General features: G+C 46.4%; 1 protein-coding gene across 11 annotated transcripts in view; it reads right to left on the minus strand.

The window, feature by feature from the left end:
* The window catches only part of MTSS1 (MTSS I-BAR domain containing 1), a 159,344-nt gene that overhangs the window by 129,691 nt on the left and 11,161 nt on the right, over positions 1–18,492 (minus strand). For 10 of the 11 annotated variants that reach the window (XM_027606139.2, XM_027606094.2, XM_027606111.2 and 7 more), the window contains exons 2-3: positions 7,402–7,463; positions 3,626–3,699 (exon numbers count right to left, since the gene is read on the minus strand). In XM_027606139.2, the coding sequence (XP_027461940.1) occupies positions 3,626–3,699; positions 7,402–7,463 (136 nt within the window). Of the gene's footprint in view, positions 1–3,199; positions 3,276–3,625; positions 3,700–7,401; positions 7,464–18,492 lie in introns of those variants that run through there. The other variant, XM_027606120.2, reaches the window with a different exon arrangement.

The following is an 18,492-nucleotide window of genomic DNA, read 5'->3' on the forward strand; positions in this document are numbered from 1 at the left end:
ATAAAATATGAAACTGTACTATGGATTTTGGTGCTAATAAACTCTTAAATTCCATTATGGTTTAATTATTAATCTACATACACACATTATAATAGCAACTTATATGCATTTGTATAATGAACAAAATAGAGTTCTAACATATTTCCACATCCTATTTAACAAGTTACATAATGACTACATTAATTTCGCTCTTATAGTGAATAGCTTTAAAAGTTTTTCCTAAATAAATTGTATTAATAGCTAGTGCAAAATATTAGCTAAAAAGGACAAAGGAATTTCAGAGCTTTGGGAGACAATATGGAATGCTAATATTTTGGAAACCAGAGACATGCTAACTTGAGATTCTGGGTGCCTGCCCAAAAGAGATACACTTAAACTCCCTTCTATCACTTTGAGCAAGGACTCAAAAAACACATCCAAAAGCTCTAAGCAAAAACAAAACAAAACAACAACAAAAAAAACACAAAAAACTGGACTCTTGCAGAGGGTAGATATCAAACTGCAAACCATATAGAGTCACAGCCTTTAATGACCTTAAGTCCAAATATATTTGCCACTGACCAAAACAGTTTGAAGCAATTTCTACAGACTGTTTCCATGGAGATGCACACACTTTTAAAAACAGATTACATACAGAGCTCCCAAAGGATGTATACATGGGCATTAATTGCGACATGGCTTGTAACAGCAAATAAATGAGAGATATTCTAAATTTCCATCAACAGCAGTGCTAAACTGCGCTATATCCAGACAACGAAATTCCATTTGGGTGCTAGAAAGAATGAGGCAGATGCAGAGGTATGGACATGGACTGTAACGTACCGTGGAGAAAAAGCACGGGAACATGTTCCTTAGGGGCTGCCTTTAGATCATCCAGAAGTACTTTACTCCACGTACCATTCTACACATCGTTCTGCAACTAGCTTTCTTCCTCCCAGACGTGTTTATACATGCAAAAAAAAAGTCTATAAATGACACTCAACCCAATCCCTGCCAGGGGGCACCTAAGAGGGTGGATTTTACTTTACAGACTTTGTTATATGAATTTTTTAAACAAAAGCGCATGGTCTAGGTTTTTCCATTTTTAAGTTAAAAATAACTTAATAAAAATCACTTCTGATGCTTGATGACCATATGAGAAGTGCCTTCGTGTTTCTCTCTTATCACCTCTATGAAATATACCTTCTTTGTACCAACCATACCCTTTTTAGGTCATGTGAGAGTTCTCACCCTCAAGAGAAAGTTCTTTCTCCCAGCCCCCCACCCCAGTGCATAGGGATTTCTAGAGATCGTGAGATGTAAAGTTATTCTGGCATCACTAAAAATGACCTGAAATCAAGTGGTTTAAAAATACCATCAAAGCAGGGGTCTGTTCACTGTGACATTATTTGTTTTTTGTCAAGTTCTTCACCTCCAAGCTGCAACTCTACCTCCGTCACCGCCAGAGAGAGGCTATTCTGGTTTCTCTTCCCACAGACAGTTGGCTCTGTTTGTCCTCCCTGAAGCCATGAGACCTGCAGGCCCTCCGCTTTCCCACCGAGAGCCACTCCAGGGAGCAACCTCTGCAGAAATCCCAGTTCCTGCTGTCGGCAATTATGGGAACTTGAGGGATGCTGCTCTCCTCCTCCATCCTTGAGGGTCCCATCAATAATTAAATATGAACATATAAAAAACTTGGGGCACCCGGGTGGCTCAGTCGTTAAGCGTCTGCCTTCGGCTCAGGTCATGATCTCAGAGTCCTGGGATCAAGCCCCGCATCGGGCTCCCTGCTCAGTGGGAAGCCTGCTTCTCCCTCTCCCATTCCCCCCTGCCTGTGTTCCCTCTCTCGCTGTGTCTCTCTCTGTCAAATAAATAAATAAAATCTTAAAAAAAAAAAAACTTTAAAAAAACCAAAATACTAAAAAATTAAAAAAATATATAAAAAACTTATTAAGAATCACAGTCTCAAAAATGCAGTGCCACCGATCTCTGTCCTTTCAAATAGTAGAGCCATTCTTTGAAGGAAGACACGTTCTGATGGCTATTCTAGAAAGACATCAGTGTGACTGACAAGCCCAGTTCCAGAGACCACTGAAGTAGACTATTTGAAAACAGACTCAAAAACACTAACAGTGGTGATCGTTGGCTTAAATATTACAGAATCTTTCTAATATCCAAGTAAAAAGAGTACAATGGACACATGTCGACTATGTAAGAACTTTTTAAGGGATTAAGAAAAAATATGAATTAAGACCCACATCAAGCTGACAAACCAGATCAAGTCCTTCCAACCACTGCTCTGGTATCTCCATCTCATTCTCCTAGGGAACTTTCAAAACACCATTGGCGTCTTGGAAATAAAGAGAAATATTACCTCCCCTGGGAGAACCTCGACTCCCTGAGCTGAGCTAATTGCTCACTTTTCTGTATTCCCCCAGCACGCTTCTCTACTATTACTGTATTAAACATATTACTTCTACTCCGAAATTCTCTATTCACACCTCTCCTCCCCACCCCCCACTCAATTGCAAACCCCTCCAGGACATGAAGAATAAATAATATATTGATTTTTGTGGTCCCGTAATAGTACCTAAAATATTAGTTCTCAAGTTTCTTGAATGAATGAGAAGTATCCTCACTGCAAATTCATTTGAATATTTAATTAGGCACCGATGGTAAAGGGCTACCAACTGAAATCCGCTGGAGGTATCCATCACGTGTTTCAGAGAAGCTAAAGCCTCGTGGGACTGAGAGCAACCCCCCAAAACTCACCCCCAATACCCATGTTTTCCAGTGTTACCATGACGATGAACAGACAGTATACAAGCAGACCCAGAAAAATAAGTCAAAAAAAAAAAAAAAAAAGAAAGAAAGAAAGAGGCAGGAGAGCTTCCCTGCCTGGGAATGAAAAGGAAAGCACCCCCCTTTGAACAGGGGTCTCCATGTTACAGGTGATGTTGTCTTTCTGACAATGGTGGTGGACAGGGGAGCTGCATTTTCTCTTTATACCTCTCACATGTTTTTATTCTAGTCACTGAAACTATTAAAAAGTTGCACAAGATTTCCCTTTGTTCATTGATTTAATAAACCTCCTTTTAAACACCTGCTATGTGCTAGGCACCATTTTGGTAGAGTTCCGACATGAATACGTCATAGTCTCAAGGGGTTTGCCGTCCAATGTGGGAGACACACAGATACAACACAACAGGACACGACTTACACAAGGGATCCTTGCAGAAAAATGGTCTATCCGATCATTCTCGCCGCTTCCCTCACCACGAGGGAATAAGGACAACCTTAGGACAGACAACCCGTGTGAGGAGGGAAGGACGGCGACGAGACGCACGGTTCCAGGCTCGGCAACCAGCACGTCATTAACAGTGACCCACACCACACACCAGGCCCCCGCCCGCACAAACCGTGCCTCCTTTTCTCTACTTTTCACTCCCCCTCTCACGTGTTTCATTATCTGGAGGACTGCCTGCAACTTCCAATATGGGGAATCCCACAGTTTTCTAGGAAGTGAAAACCGTGAGTCAGCTAAGCTCTGATAACTTCAGCTATAGCTCCCCGTGAAGCCACCCAAGGGTAAGAGCCCACACGCTGCATTCGGTTCATGCTGGAAGCCGTCCCTCCATCTGCTTACCACGTGTGTTGGTCGCCATGTCAGCCACTTTCTGAAAGGCATCCAAGAAGGCAGCCGCTGCTACTACTGTGGTCCTAAAATGCAAACAGAGAACAAAAGCATGAGGATTGTCTCACGCAAGTTCATTACAGCTAAAGGGTTAACACCTCTGCAGGGAACGCAATGCAACCTTCTGGGAGAAACGACTCAACTGGACGTGGACAGGCCCAGGCTTGGCAGGCAGGCCCCCTTGTTTGCTCAGGAAGCATTTCTCCCCATATTAGCACTCTCTCCCGAAAATACCCAGCGCATTCGGGGCTGGTCGGTAATTGTGGGCAATTCCTCCCATCCCGTTCCACCTGATGACATAATTACTGGGCCAAATTTCGCAAAGGAGGAAAGACAGGTGTTTCTAACCTAAAAGAAAAACATCATTAAAAACTAGAAATGGTACAGGTGAAATTAATTTTAGAGTAGACAAACAGCATCTCTACGTGGACTGGGAGATGGAATCTTGGAGAGAGAGCCTCTGCTTCAAATACTTCATATTAGAATTGGGAAAATGGAGACAAGTTCAGAGTGACTTTCAAAAATCACCAGTTTGTCTGAGAACTGGAATGAATATAGCCTGGCGGGATGCACAGTCCCGTGCTCATCCCGCTGCAGGACAAGATCCTAGCCGTGTGACTTTTCCCTCTAAATCCCACTTATAATGAAACTGAGACTATTTTTTCAACCTGAGAATGCTATCTCAACTGCATCTTCTGAATTCCTTGAGACTGAGAAGTCGCTACAGTCATCTGCTGTCCTAGAAATTATTTTGAGTTCTTCACATCCTCTTGAGAACTCTGTGGTCTACCGGTTCCTAGCACTGTGATCCCAAGATGTCATCCAGTGAAGTTAGATAAGCCCCGCTCCCCACCAGGACCTGGGCCTACAACACACAAGACAGCCCCAGGACTCGCACACATGGACTTCACAATCCAGCGTGGAGCCTGAAGTGCATTTCCAAGTTTCTCACGTATGAATCTAGTCTTTGCTCAGCATTCCTAAGAACGCAAAGCTGTAGAAGGAAGAACATGAGAATAAGGACTAGAAAGGAAGTTCAAGATGGAACTAAAGAAAGGACGCTATACCTCAGCAACAGTAGCTCTGACACAGAAGGTTCTGGAAGGTGCTGGGAGTGGTCCCCAGGAAAACCCGGGCCACAGTCCCTTAGCACCAAACTGCAGAATGACGCCTGATATTGTCCAGTAGAGCAAGAAAATATTCTGCTCACATTAAAAAAAAAAAAAAAGCACAAAACTGAAAGAAAAAAGCCCCTCTGAAGTGTATTTTTCAAAGAGCTGACATCAAATGCAAACCCTGGAAAAGTTAGCTTTATCAAACATCCTGGGATTTATAAATAATTCATTCTGATTGACGATTAATATCGGACACAATGGCTGGATTGATTCTCGTTCAAGTCAATGCTGATCATTCCAATTTAATGAGCCAGCTGTAGAGGTGCCTTGCTACACGGGCTCCCCTGAAAAGGAGGATGGTGGTCAAGTGTGAGGAATTATGAGCTTTTAACCACTGCCTTCCAGTGAGTCCTATTTCATTGTCTGCTGTTGTCATGAGACATCGTGGTTCTCTGACGGGGCTGAGCCAACATGCATGCGCCTGCAGCACTGAGCAAGGATTCAGCACACACACTCCAAGCTTATTCGCCTCTCCTACAGTCTTCTCATCCTTTCTTTACTTCCGAAAACTAAACCATGTGCCCGAGGCTCTCAGCTGGGTACTCCTAGTTTGACAAAATAAAGAAATAGTCCCTGTCCTCAGGAGGCCTAAATGTTGTGAATAAAATATATAAAATGTTCTTTGTACCAACAGGGATAAGATTGCTTTAAGTTTTGGGGCGCCTGGATGGCTCAGCTGGTTAAGCGGCCGACTCTTGATTTCAGCTCAGATCATAATCTCAAGGGTCCTGGGATCGAGCCCCCCTGTCAGACTCTGTGCTCAGCGGGGAATCAGCTTCAGGTCTCTCTCTCCCTCTGCCCCTCCCTGACGCTCTTTCTAAAATAAATAAATCTTTAAAAAAAAGATTGCTTTAAGTTTCATTGTAACTGATTAGCTGTGCTAAACAAATACTTTAAGTTTTAGCTTCCTCTTTGGTAAAAGGGAAGGAGAGGATCTTCTCCTTGGTCAACCCTGAAAGGCGGCCAGACAGTTAAATGAGGTCAGAAAAGAAAAGAGGCAGGGTGGTGGGGGAGGGGTACTCAAATGTTTTTCTGGTTTATTCCAGGAGGGACCTCCTACAGGATGGAGGGTAGGTGTAGCTCCTTGCGTTCAGACAGAGGAGGTTGGAGCTGGCCCAACAGAAAACCTTTAAAAGTTCCCCCTTTTTTTAAAAAGTCTGTACAAGTTCTTAGGCACCAAAATGGTAAAGGATTTGACAAGCAGAAAAGGGGCTATATGCCTGAGTCGACTGTCCATCTGGAAGACCACTCACAGCTTGGGAAATCCTAGGTTCATGGGATAGAAATCCCAGGCCCCACGAAGCTGACAGAATGGAAGAGGAAAGATCCTTCCTTCTGGAGTTCTTCTCTCCTGGTCTACAGGGGAGCCATGAATGTCCAGTCTTACAGCTAAAGCTCCTGACATCCATGGGTAAAGGACCAAGAGGTATGTCATCCATGTGGCTTTTTATCCTAGAAAACGTCTACCTGCTTTGTCCTCTGGAAAACCACCTCCATACATCCAAACCAACTGATGTCATGCCCCATATGCCATGAACGGGAATCATGAAAATTATTGCTTTTTAAAATGTCCCATCCCTCATGGGGCACCGACCAAGTGGGTAGCCCTTCTCCCCACTAAAAGCATATAGCTGTAACAAGAAGATGCTGACAAATTTTCTATTTCATATCAAATGATACATGAGCAAGCACAAGACAAGGCAACAATAATAGCCCCTGAAAGCCGCTCAGCCCTAGATCTTGTTCTTTTTTAAGCAGCTTCATTGAGGCATAATTTGTATACCATAAGATTCACCCTTTTTGGGTGTGTGATTCAACAATTTTTTTAGTAAAGTTAGAATTTTGCAACCACTACCACAAGCCAATTTTAGAACCCTTCCATCACCCCCAAAAGATTTCTCTTGCCCATTTGTACTCAATCTCCTGTTCCTCTCCTAGTCCCAGGCAACACTAATCTATATCTGTCTCTACAGATCTGCATTTTCTAGACATTTCACACACATGGAATTATACAATAGTCAACAGTAAGTTGTAAACTCTTTATAAAGATAGGCAGTGGGCAGAATGGACTATGCAGCCAGACTCAGGTTCAAATCCCTGCTCTGCCATTTACTAGCTGTGTGACATTGGAGAAATTACTTAGCTTCTCGGTGCCTCAGTTCTTTCATCAGTAAATTGAGGATAACAACTGTACGATAATAACTGTACTGGGGGTTGTGAGATCTAATTAATTTAACATAGGCCTGGCACATAGTGAGCATTACATAAATGTGGCTCATTATTACCTTACATATGATACCTCATTACCTTACATATGGTAACCCAAAATTCCTGTGGAAGTAGAGCAGACAGGAGTTCGGTTTTACGTATGGGAATCGGGGGGTCAGGAGGTAAGGCTAAGAAGCGGCGGTGCTCAAATTAGAACCCACTACACGCTTCTGTATCTGTAATGCTGCCAAAATTAACCTCGATCTGCATCCTGGGTCGGTCCTATTCCATCCTTTGTCTAAGGATGTTGCCATTTTTCTGGGGATGACATGCTTCTCTACTTACCGAAGCTGGGACTGTAGCTTTCCTGCTTTGTTTATGAAATCTTCCCATACTGGATAGCTCCCCTACAACAAAACAAAGTCATCAATCAGTAAGGCATGCTGTGATAGACATCTGATTAAGACAATAACAGAACACCCAATTCCCATTATACAGGGAACAATCTGTGTGTGCGCTCTTCCTCTGCAGTCTAGGATATGGTGCCCAGATTATATATAAATGCATTGGCTCCGAAATGGGTTTAGAACGTGCTCAGGCCCTGTTATCTTGTAAATACTACAAACGCCAACTGGAACATGTTTGGCAGAATCTAACACATACATGGATAGATCACTTTTTGAGTAACAGACGGTGGGTCCAAATCAAGATACGGAGAACATTTAAGGCTCTGACTGGAACCGCCCGACCCTGGCCACAGCTTTTCCCACCCTCATCCCCCAAGGGCAAGGAGGAGGGAACCAGAGTGATTGGCGCTCCTCCCCAGGACAGTGACTGGACAGCCACTGGGAAGCATTACTAACAGATCAGAATCTCAAGGTTGAGAAGTTATCAAAGGGTAGCCACCCGGCTGATGGCTTGAACCCAGCACCTACACACGACATGACAACATGTGAATCCCCAGCACATTTCAGCTCACAGGGAACTCAACACCCTCCTGTGGGAGGCTCTGCCATCGTGTCCTCTGTGTCCGTGTGGCACCAGCTTGAACCTTCTGGGGACCTCAAGGTGACGCCCAACCCCACTTCCGTGTGGAAGTCTTTTCAAAGAACTAAGAAAAACCAGCACATTCCTCCAGCTTTCCCTTCTCTCCCCATTTGTAGTTCATGTTCTACCCAGGTCCGTGTTTCGCATCCCTGAAGCGTCCTGGGGACACAGCAAGGTATCTATCCCCTTTTAAGGGTGGTACTCAGACACAAACTCAAAACTGCAGGTGCAATTCTGACCGGGGCAAACCAGAGTGGGGCGTGATACCTCCCTACACAGACACATTCAACTGATATTAACATCAAGGAGCCAAGCAAGAGGGGATGCAAAATAAACCCATAAAAGGAGAAGCCATGGCTAAAGAAGCAGAGTTTGGCACGGAATAGTTTACATACAGAGCTAAGACTCAACACCTGCGGGGTGATACTTGCCACCTCCTCAGTTGGCGGTTTAAGGAGCGGAAGGAGAAATTCTGCTGAAATTCATCATTTCATCTTCCATTAATTACAGAAGCCCACCAAAACAGGCTGCAACGGCAACTGAGCCAAAACATAATGATTTCATCTTCCTACTGATTTGAATGGTCTTAGTTTCTTACCCTGGCATACAGCTGCTCAACCTTGCCACCACTGACATTTCGGGCCAGAGGGTTCTTTTCTGTGGGGGACTGTCCTGTGTGGCCCTGTAGGGTGTTCAGCACCATCACTGACCTCAGCTTCACTAAATGCCAATAATAAGGGCGCCAGGGTAGCTCAGTTGGTTAAACGTCTGACTCTTGATTTCAGCTCAGGTCAGGATCTTAGGGTCCTGGGGTCGAGCCCTGCGTCAGGCCCTGCACTCGGTGGGAAGTCTGCTTGAGGATTCTCTCTCTACCCCTCCCCCAGCTTGCAAGAGCCCTCTCTCTTTCTCTAAAATAAATAAACAAATCTTTAGAACAAAAACCACTGCTTTAAAGGGATGCTTGAGCCCCTCCCCCACACTGGGCTCCCTGCTCAGCGGGGAGTCTGCTTGTCCCTCTCCCCCTTCCCCTCCCCCTGCTCACTCTCTGTGTGTCTCTCTCTCTCTCAAATAAATAAATAAAATCTTTAAAAAATAAAGTAAAATAAAGGGATGCCTGAGAAACTAATTTCTTTTGGTCATCTGAAGTTCAGCAATTTCTTCAGTATTATTTCACTTAAGTTTCGATTCTCCTGTTAAAGTAAAACCAAATATATTTTTGTTTTACATCTTATCATAAAAAGTGCCTCTTTCTACATTTCTCTAGCTATCAAGTCTGTCTGAAAATGTGCAGAGAGATATCTGGAAAATTGTCTACCAAAGTTCAAATGGCCTATTTCTGGAAGCTGAGATTTGGACCAATGTGTTGCTTTCTGGTTTGTATTTTCTTATATGGCCATAGTTTTTTTGTTTTTTTGTTTTGTGTGTGTGTGTTTTAATTAAGGGTCATGTATCATTTTTATGAAAACAATAGTCATCATTTTTTTTAATTTTAAGATCAAACTAGAGGTTCTGGCAATAAGAGCACCATGAAGTTACAAACCGCCAAAAGCCTAAAGTCTGTTTCACAGATGCTGCTAGAGCACATCGACCAACTCTGCATCTGAGACCTGCTTGGCCCAACTGCAGGTCTCGGGATTTATTCCCCCAAGCGACAGTTGGCTCCTATGGGGCGCTAAGCTGCACCAGGCCAGGCATCCTGTCTGACTGGCTCCTGGCAGAGGCCCTTTGGCAGCCACACCTGAGCTCCTGACACCAATATCCACACACAGGTCCTGTCACCACATTGCTAAGCCACACAGCCTCCATCTCGTCTTTGTGCCCCATGGGCTGCTTCTACCCAAGAGCATAACTTTATTTTAACTTAGGTTGAATGAATCCTTGACAGCTCAAGCTACCATTCCAGGCCCATCCAGACCTTGTGGGGAAGGCCAGTTATAACACCTAACGTATTTACCATTTTCTTATCAAGTATGAACACCCTTTCTACATCTATATCCAAGTAATTAAAGGGGCAAGGGCTGAGATCAGAGTTCTCTGGCTGGCCGTGACAGATCTCTGTCCACAGGGACATCAGCATACTTAAGAGCACAAGAGTTCAACCAACAAATCACAGCCTCACCTTTTTTTCTTTTTCTTTTTCTTCTCCTTCAGATCCCCGAGAAAGTATGAGAAGCTTTTTGAAAAGCCTAAAGATGTTCAGACATACTGACCACCAACTTCTAGCCAAAAGGTACCAGCATCACTCATCTACACAAAGGAGGCCATGACCGCCGGGCCCTCCTATCCCCAGCACCAACCGCTCCCTGCAGGGGCCCCTGTGAGAAGGTCACTGAAATGATCCAGAAGATTGAAGAAAAAGGTGACGCACATTCAATGACAACACGCCAGAAAGACAACAGGTCTGTGCAGGAAGCACACAGTCCTGATTTCTAGCCATGGCTGCGCCAGCCAAGTATTAGGGAAAGTCACTTTACCTCTCAGGGCCTGCTCCTTATAAAGACAAACAATAAAAACAAATAATTCCATCACCATTACTGAACACGGACATCACTGAACACTAAAAGAATGGAGGGAAGGAATAAGGGGATAAGCCACTACTTCTCGGGGTTGGCGGGAGGGATAACGGAGATCAGACCTCAAAAGCGCTCAGTGCAGCGCCGGGCACTCTGTCAGTGTCCAATAAACATTGGACAGGACTGATCCAAGGGTTTGCAGGCCCCTGTAATCTCACTCAGGCTACTGGCACAGATGTTAAAGCCTCGAAGTCAGACTGTCCGTCCAGGCTGGAATCCTGCATGCTAAGTGCAGAACCAGCTGCATCTCACAACTAGTTAACCAGCTGGGTGTAGGGAGTCAGACTAGTCTCTGCCACTCCCTGGCACACGGCAGGAGGAGTACTCAGACCGACATGAATGTGCCTGAAATCAACTGCTCAAAGCACTTAAAAAAACAACTTGTCTGCCCCCACCACTTGGGAGCCTCATTTCAGTCTTTACCAAATTAGCAACAAAAGGAGGGTCCCCTCTCTAGTCAAGGGGTGCGGCACACAGCTCTCCGCCCACGAACACCCACTCAGCCAGAAGAAGGCTGCCAAAAGCAGCTCTTTCCTGATTTAATGATATTTGACAGTCTATCAAAGAGTGTCAGGCCCACCTGTTTTAGGCAATATATAATTTAATGGATTCTAAAAAAAAAAAAAATGAACTTCTAAGAACAGAAGACAAAACCTCCTTGTTGAGAATTTTTTTTAAAGTGCGTAAATGTTATTAAAATTTAATGGCAAGGTGATGTTGGATTGTTCTAGATCTAGTTTTGTTTTTTTTTAAAGTTTCTTTCAAGGTTAAAAAAAAAAGTTTCTACCCACCTGAAAAGTAGCTTTACTACAAAAATTCAAAAGCTTGGAGTTAGTGAGAGGAGAGAGAAGAAACTTGAAGAAAGAGTTAAAGGTAACAGAGAAAAAGCCAGGGCTTCTTCTAGACTCTAAGACCGAGTCAAAGAGAATATACTCAAGTTTCAAAAGAAATCTGCAGATCAACATGCCATATCCACTGAGAACCCTATCAGAAAACAATCCCAACACAGTCCTTAATTTTCTCATCTGCACCGCCCACCAGCGAGTCCCAGAGAGCTCTCCTGTGAGACCACTGGTTCTGACTGGGCACCGTTCACGTTTGAGGAAATCCCCAGGAACACAGTCCTGGGGCTGTGAAAGTCTCCACACAGACCCCTCTGTGGCGTTCACCAGAGAACACAAAGATTTCACAACTTTCCGGACAGACCAAAATCAAAGAAAATAAGACTCCCGCCGAGCACCTCGGCTCTGCCAAGTCCAAAGTCACAGGCAACGGGTACGTGACTCTCCTCTCCCTGGAACCCCTTGGCTTTCTTTGGAGAAGAGGGCAGGTTTTGAACCCCAGGCAATTTGTTGAAAATAAAACTCACACCACACTGGATTCTGAGAGAAAGGAAAAGTCCCCTATTCCAAAAACGAGTTTGTTTACAAACATGTAAAGGACTCCCTTGATCAAGTTGCAAGACTGCCCCCCTTCCTACAGCAAGAGAGGTGGGGCTTCCTTGAAGACAGGCTATTAACAGCTCACACCTCTGCATCCACCAGGTGGGGTGCCCACCATGCTCCCCACACCACACACCCCGCCACTGATGTCTGTTCTCTCTTCTAGCCTCCAGGGCATTCAACATCTAGAAAACTCCTATTCAGCCATAATAAATAAAATCTTAAAAAAAAAAAAAATCCCAAGTCACCTAGGTGACAAGAGAACCTAACTCACAGGTCACATACCTAACAATAGTCTGGTCCCTTAGGGAGGGGGTGGGTGGTGAAGTCTTTTACTTACTTCTGAGAAAAACGACCCACCCAGTCTCTGTCAACTCCCCAAGAGGTTGGTGGCCACTTAAGCAAATATGGAAGTTGGCTTCCCCACCCCCACCATCCAAGCTGAGCTCTGGGAACACCCCAGGGTTCCTCTCTTCTCCCTCCCTTTCCTCCACTCTCCCCACAGCCAGAAGGGGGGACAGGCCACTTGCCTAACGCAGGGCGCAGGACACAGCACCCAGCCAGTGGCTGTTTTGGCTTGGGGTTCTGTTTTGCTTTGTTTTGTTCTGTATTAAACAGAGGCCCAGGATGCCATCCCACACACAGAGCAGAAGAATAAACTGTGTGTAACTCGTTGGCATGGCTAGTTAACGATGCCCCATAAATAATGCAGCAACTGCCTCTCCCAGCCCAGCCCGCTGTGGCAGCGGGACCTCAGGGGACAGCTGAGGGAACCAGACACCCATGCTGGGAACTCGGGGGGAGCCGGGAGCCATGGTCAGAGAAGGGGCAATGTGAGAAGAGCCAGAGTTAGAGAAGTCTCCCAAGGAGGAAGACTGCAGCTTAGCTTAAAACAAACGAGACACTGGCTCCAGGGAGTGGGTTCCAGCTCAAAGGCCTCTGTCCTGCCCAAAGGTTCCAGAGGGATGCTGGCTCACCATGCTGCTGAGAACTCAAGTCCTGGGCACACGACTGGACGGGTAACCTCCCAAGCCCCTCTTCTCACCCTGGCGACATGACCACCATCATCATCATCATCATCAAGCATCACCAGTTTCTAAAACAGTTGCTTGGTGCCAGGTGCATGGATCAGCAGGTCTCACACTTTCACTTCCATGCCCATCACCTGGGGATCCTGCAGAAACACAGGCTCGGATTCCCTTGGTCTGGATGTCGCGTGTTTCACCTAAGCGAATGCTGAGGCTGTTGGTGCACAGACACGCTGAGGAGCACAGCCTGATACACACTCCGTTCTGTGCTCACAACACCCCGCCGAGGCAGGTGCTACTGTTATTTCGCAGCGGAGGAAATGGAGGACCAACTTTGGGGCCCAAGGGCTAGCCTGACTCTGGGAAGTACAAGCCACAAGGCGAACAGACCCAGCTACCCAGGCCAGCCCCCGGGCTGCAGAAGGCCGCTCAGTAGGCAGGCTGGGTCCCGCTCGGTTCAAGAAGGGAGGTACGAGGGCTCCCCAAACTGCAAATGCTCCAGGGGAGCTAGAAATGGTCATGAGCCTCAACCACGTGAAAAAGAAACCACAAGACACAAAACAAAGTAAAGCCCTTCGTGTAGAAAAAGGTCTGGAAGGAATGAACCCTAAATGTTCACAGGTGCTGTCATCCATGGTGCGATTATGGGTAACTTGATCACATCTTCAGGTTTTCGATGGACACGGGAACCGATCAGGTTCTAGCTGACAGCCTGTCTGGAGCATCGCTACAGGCTACTGCTGTCAGCACCCCAAGCCACCGGCCACCGCCACCCCCCCCGGCAGAACTGCAGGAACCTCCTCAGGCAAGCACAAGTAGCACAGCCCTCCTCTCCTAGGTCACCCCTTGGTGTGGACTTCGGGGAAATGAAAAGCAAAGCTTCCAGAGGAAGCTTCTGATCTGAACAGGAGTGCCTCTGGACCCCGTGTGCTTCCACAAGCACGAGGCAGGACTCGGCAGCTTCCAGAAGTGGGTGTGCAGGATGAAGACAGGGCCCCTGACTGCCTGTCGCAGCTTTGTCCCAAAAGCCACCCTTCCCCACCCTATCCTGTAAGAGGAAGGGCTCCCAAGATCCTCAGATGAAAGGCACTGCGTAAGCCCATCCATCATAAAAACCATTCCTGGGCTTTTATTCTCTGATTCGGGCCTGCCTAATCCACTAATTATCCCTGTCCATCAAATGGATGACAGCCTTGGGGATAATCAATGGTTGCTTCCTCCACACGCCCACCCTCACCCACTTGCCCAAGCTCACCAGCAATAAATACGCCAATGAAAAGGGAGATTTAACCACAAAAGGTGCTCCCTCCACCCAACCTCCCCTCACAAACTGCTCCATTTGTAACCATAAGACCCTAATTAAGTCAAGGACATCAGGCGTCTTCTTCCTCCAGTGCTATGAGGTTCTATGCCCACGATGCCTGTTTTCTGACACATGGGTAGGTCGCCACTGGAAATAAAATAAGAACCAACCAAATATGTCAACTGTACCTTCAAAGTATTGTTGTTGTTGTTGTTGTTGTTACATTTTCTACCAAGAGGCATTCCTTTGTCTATTCTGAGCCTTCCAGCAAAAGAGCCACTGGCCACATGGACTTAAATTTAAATTCACTACGATTAAACAAAATGTAAAATCAGTTCCTCATGCGAGTGCTCGAGTGCCACACATGGCCCGCAGTACTAGGCCGCGCGGATGCAGAACACGTCCCCCGCTGCTGACAGGGCTATGGGACAGCACCGGCCATCGGGGGACAAAGCCACTGTGGGCACCCGGCCTTGCTCTACACCGCAGTGAGGCTTCCGGTTCCACTGTTTCACTCCTGCCAAAACCGGTGTGCGTACCACGCGCTACCATTTCTATGAAAATGGAACCCTGCTCCTCTCCCTCTTCCCCAAACTCACCCTCTCCCTGCCCAAATCTGTGCGACCCCAGTGGTCACCCGGGGCCATCCAGGAGTCCAAGTGTATTTCATGATCATCATTAAGAGCCCCATCTCACGTTTCCATAGTACTTGAGGGTATACAGGGCTCTCAGGACAACCCCTGCCAGGGTAGTTGGCGGAACAGGAAACTGAACACTTTTCCTTTTTCTGTGGGAAAGTGAGGCACAGAAGGTTAAGTAATCTATCTGCCTCGGGTCAGAGAGGTGTTTGCCCTCACACCCAGTTTAGATCAGGAAGTGCTCCTCAGTTTGCCCAGTTCTTTGTAAAATGAAATTGCCCCCAGGGGCGCCTGGAGGGGCTCAGTTGGTTAAGTGTCTGCCTTTGGCTCAGGTCATGATCCCGGAGTTCTGGGATCGAGTCCTGTGTCTCTGTCGGACTCCCCGCTCAGTGGGAAGCCTGCTTCTCCCTCTGACCCTCCCCGCTCTCATGCGCTCTCTAATAAATCTTTAAAAAATAAATAAAAAATAAAATGAAAATAAATAAATAAATAAAATGAAATTAACCCCTGGGTTCCCCTAAAGCCTATTGCTTCTCCACAACTGGACACTTGGGGACTCAGTATCCAACCACCTTATACAGGGGCCAGCTGCTCTCACCCAAGTGCTCCTAAGAGATGACTGTGTACATGTAAGCAACCCCCCCAGAATAATAAACGCAGACCTACCCCCCTCTAGCCTTTGTCTCACGGTGTGGAGTCCAAAGCTCCTATTTCATTTGTTTATTCCCATGTATAAATGTCCCCATGAGATAATGGACAGAATACGTGGTGACCTGCAAACCCCATAAAAATGTTAAGTATCATCCCCATGATTTCATGCTTGCACAGCTGCACTCACCCACTTCTCCTCCCTGGAAATGCCCTCTCCGACTTGCCTCCACCCAACCCCAAAACGGATTCCTGCAATCTGTCAAATCCACCCTGGGGAGCCACGGCCTGGCCACACTGTACGCACTTCATGGGCTCTGGCACCTTCCACTGAACAGTGCCTGCCCCACGACCCCCAAGCCCCACCCCAGGCTACCAGGAAGGACACCCTGGGGGCGGGGGGGGGGGGGGCATCACCGAAAAAGGCACTGTGTTTGATACTTGTACAGTCGCTGTCCTCTTTTTAGTCTTCCCATAGCATGTCCTCCTGGCCTGGAGAGAGCACCCTGAGGCGCAGCCATACTCCGGAGTCTGAAAGGACCCATGTGATGTAGGCGTCGAGAGCATGGTGCTACAGTCAGACTGCCCGACTTCACATCTACCCACTGGATGACCTAAGTGATTTAGTCACCCGCCACTGCCCTGTCTTCATGTGTAAAGGACACCTATGCCAGGCCCCACCTCCAAGGATGGTAATGAGGGTAAGGGAATTAGTGCAGGCATTTAGAAGGGTGACCAGTACTTAGGACTCAATAAATCCCAGCGACTGTTATTTTCAGGAGTCTGCATGCGATGCCAGCCACCCTACCTGGGGCATTTAATGAGCACCTACTATGGTAGGAGTGGGGTGGAGGCCATACAGAGATAAGGAGCCAAAGCACTGAGAAACTCAGGCTAGTAGAACACAGATTCGTTAGCCACCAATCGGAAGGCACCACACTCCAAATATAAAGTACCAGAAGGTATAGTTGGTGTGAGCTTCCCAGGGGGGAAGCCTCGCCTAGGTCTTTAAGGCAAAGGGGCAGGAAATAAAGAAGGGAGACAGTTTTCCTTGCAAAAAAAAGAATTAAAAGAGGAAAGGGAATACAGAAGATCGTGCTGCATTTAGGCATGAGAGTCATTTTGGGGTGTAATCTGGGGGCATGAGAGAGGGGAGCAGGAAGGATCTCCCTGAGCTCCTCCATGAGCTGCAAAGGAGGCTCTTGGTGGCCCAAGAACCACTCCTACCTCCTGTTCCTAGTATAATCACAACCTACCAGAGACTCACTAGGAATGTTTGCTACAACTACAGAGGCCTGAGCCCCACCCCACAGCTACACAATGGAAATCTCTGAAGCCTAGACACCTCCACTGAACACACTCCCCAGGGAACACTCACACTTTCTTGCTAAAATCACACACAGCAAGATTGAAAATCACCACACCAGGGGCGCCTGGGTGGCTCAGTCGGTTAAGCATCTGCCTTTGGCTCAGGCCATGATTCCAGGGTCCTGGGATCCAGCTCCATGTCGGGCTCCCTGCTGAGTGGGGAGTCTGCTTCTCCCTCCCTGTGCTTGTCCTCTCTCGCTCTCTAATAAATAAAATCTTTAAAGAAAAATTAAAATCACCACACCAAATAAGACGCCTCGTCCCTCTGAGGCCCAGCAAGCTGTGGCCTCAGCAATTTCTCTGTCCCAATATTCAAGTCTAGCTCCTTGAGAAATAATCCCTGGTGATGAGCACCTGCACGTGGGAAGAGGAACAGATACGTGCTTTCTGAACGGCATTGGGCAACGTGTTTGAAATGCCTTGAAAAGTCCGTACCTTTGACCCAGGATAAAGCCTTCAGGGGAAACTGTCCATGCAAATCAATGTCTAGCTACAAGGATATACTCATTGCAGTGCTGCTTATAATTAGTGAAAAACCGGACATAGCCTAAACACGAAATCGGCATGGAACGTACAGAACTGTTGCCCACCTTAAGGCCTCTGCACACGCTCTTCCCTGGCCTGGAGCATTCTTTCTCCGATATCCTCGTACTTCCTAAAGTGTTGCTCAAAGGTCACCTGCTCTGTGAGGCCTTCCCTAGCCATGGTATTTAAAAAACAACAACACTGCCCCTGCTCTATTTTTCCCCATTGCACATAATCCTTCTAATATAAAGAAGAACTGACTTAGTTTGTCCCCACTGCCCTAGAATGTAAGCTCCAACGGGGGCAGGGACTGTGTCCATTTTTATTTACTGCTGTACCCCCAGCACTTAACACAGAACCTGGCACACGGTCAGTCCTCAAAGACAGGTCAACTGAATAAATTAATTGTACACATACCAAACAATGGAACACCACACAACATTAAAACTGACATGGCTCATAATTACATACACAGAAAGGCAAGTGAAAAGCTAAGTGAAAAAAATTTCTGGCACAGCGTGGGCCGCATGAACCTTTGTCTAAAATGTGTGTACATAACCCGCTTTGTAATCAAGCACTATGGGTGAGTTTTATTTTTTACTTAACTGAAATTTCTGTTTTTCTTCCACTAACTTTATATTGCTTGCATAATCTTTGAGAAGTAATCCCTCATGAAATGCTCTCAAAGCACTTAATTTTTTTTTTTAGGAATAAGCTTCCTCCTTAGTGACTTAATTAGGGTGTCCCTAATTAAGGCCAGCACAACATCAAAGAGGCCAGGTTCCAGGGGACCCTTGCTTCAAGTCTACTCCTGGCTGCAAGGCGACCTCAGTCCCTCCAGCTTGCAGAACTTCTGAGCGCTGG

Source organism: Zalophus californianus, chromosome 4 (genome assembly GCF_009762305.2).
Source record: "Zalophus californianus isolate mZalCal1 chromosome 4, mZalCal1.pri.v2, whole genome shotgun sequence".
NCBI classification, from domain to species: domain Eukaryota; kingdom Metazoa; phylum Chordata; class Mammalia; order Carnivora; family Otariidae; genus Zalophus; species Zalophus californianus.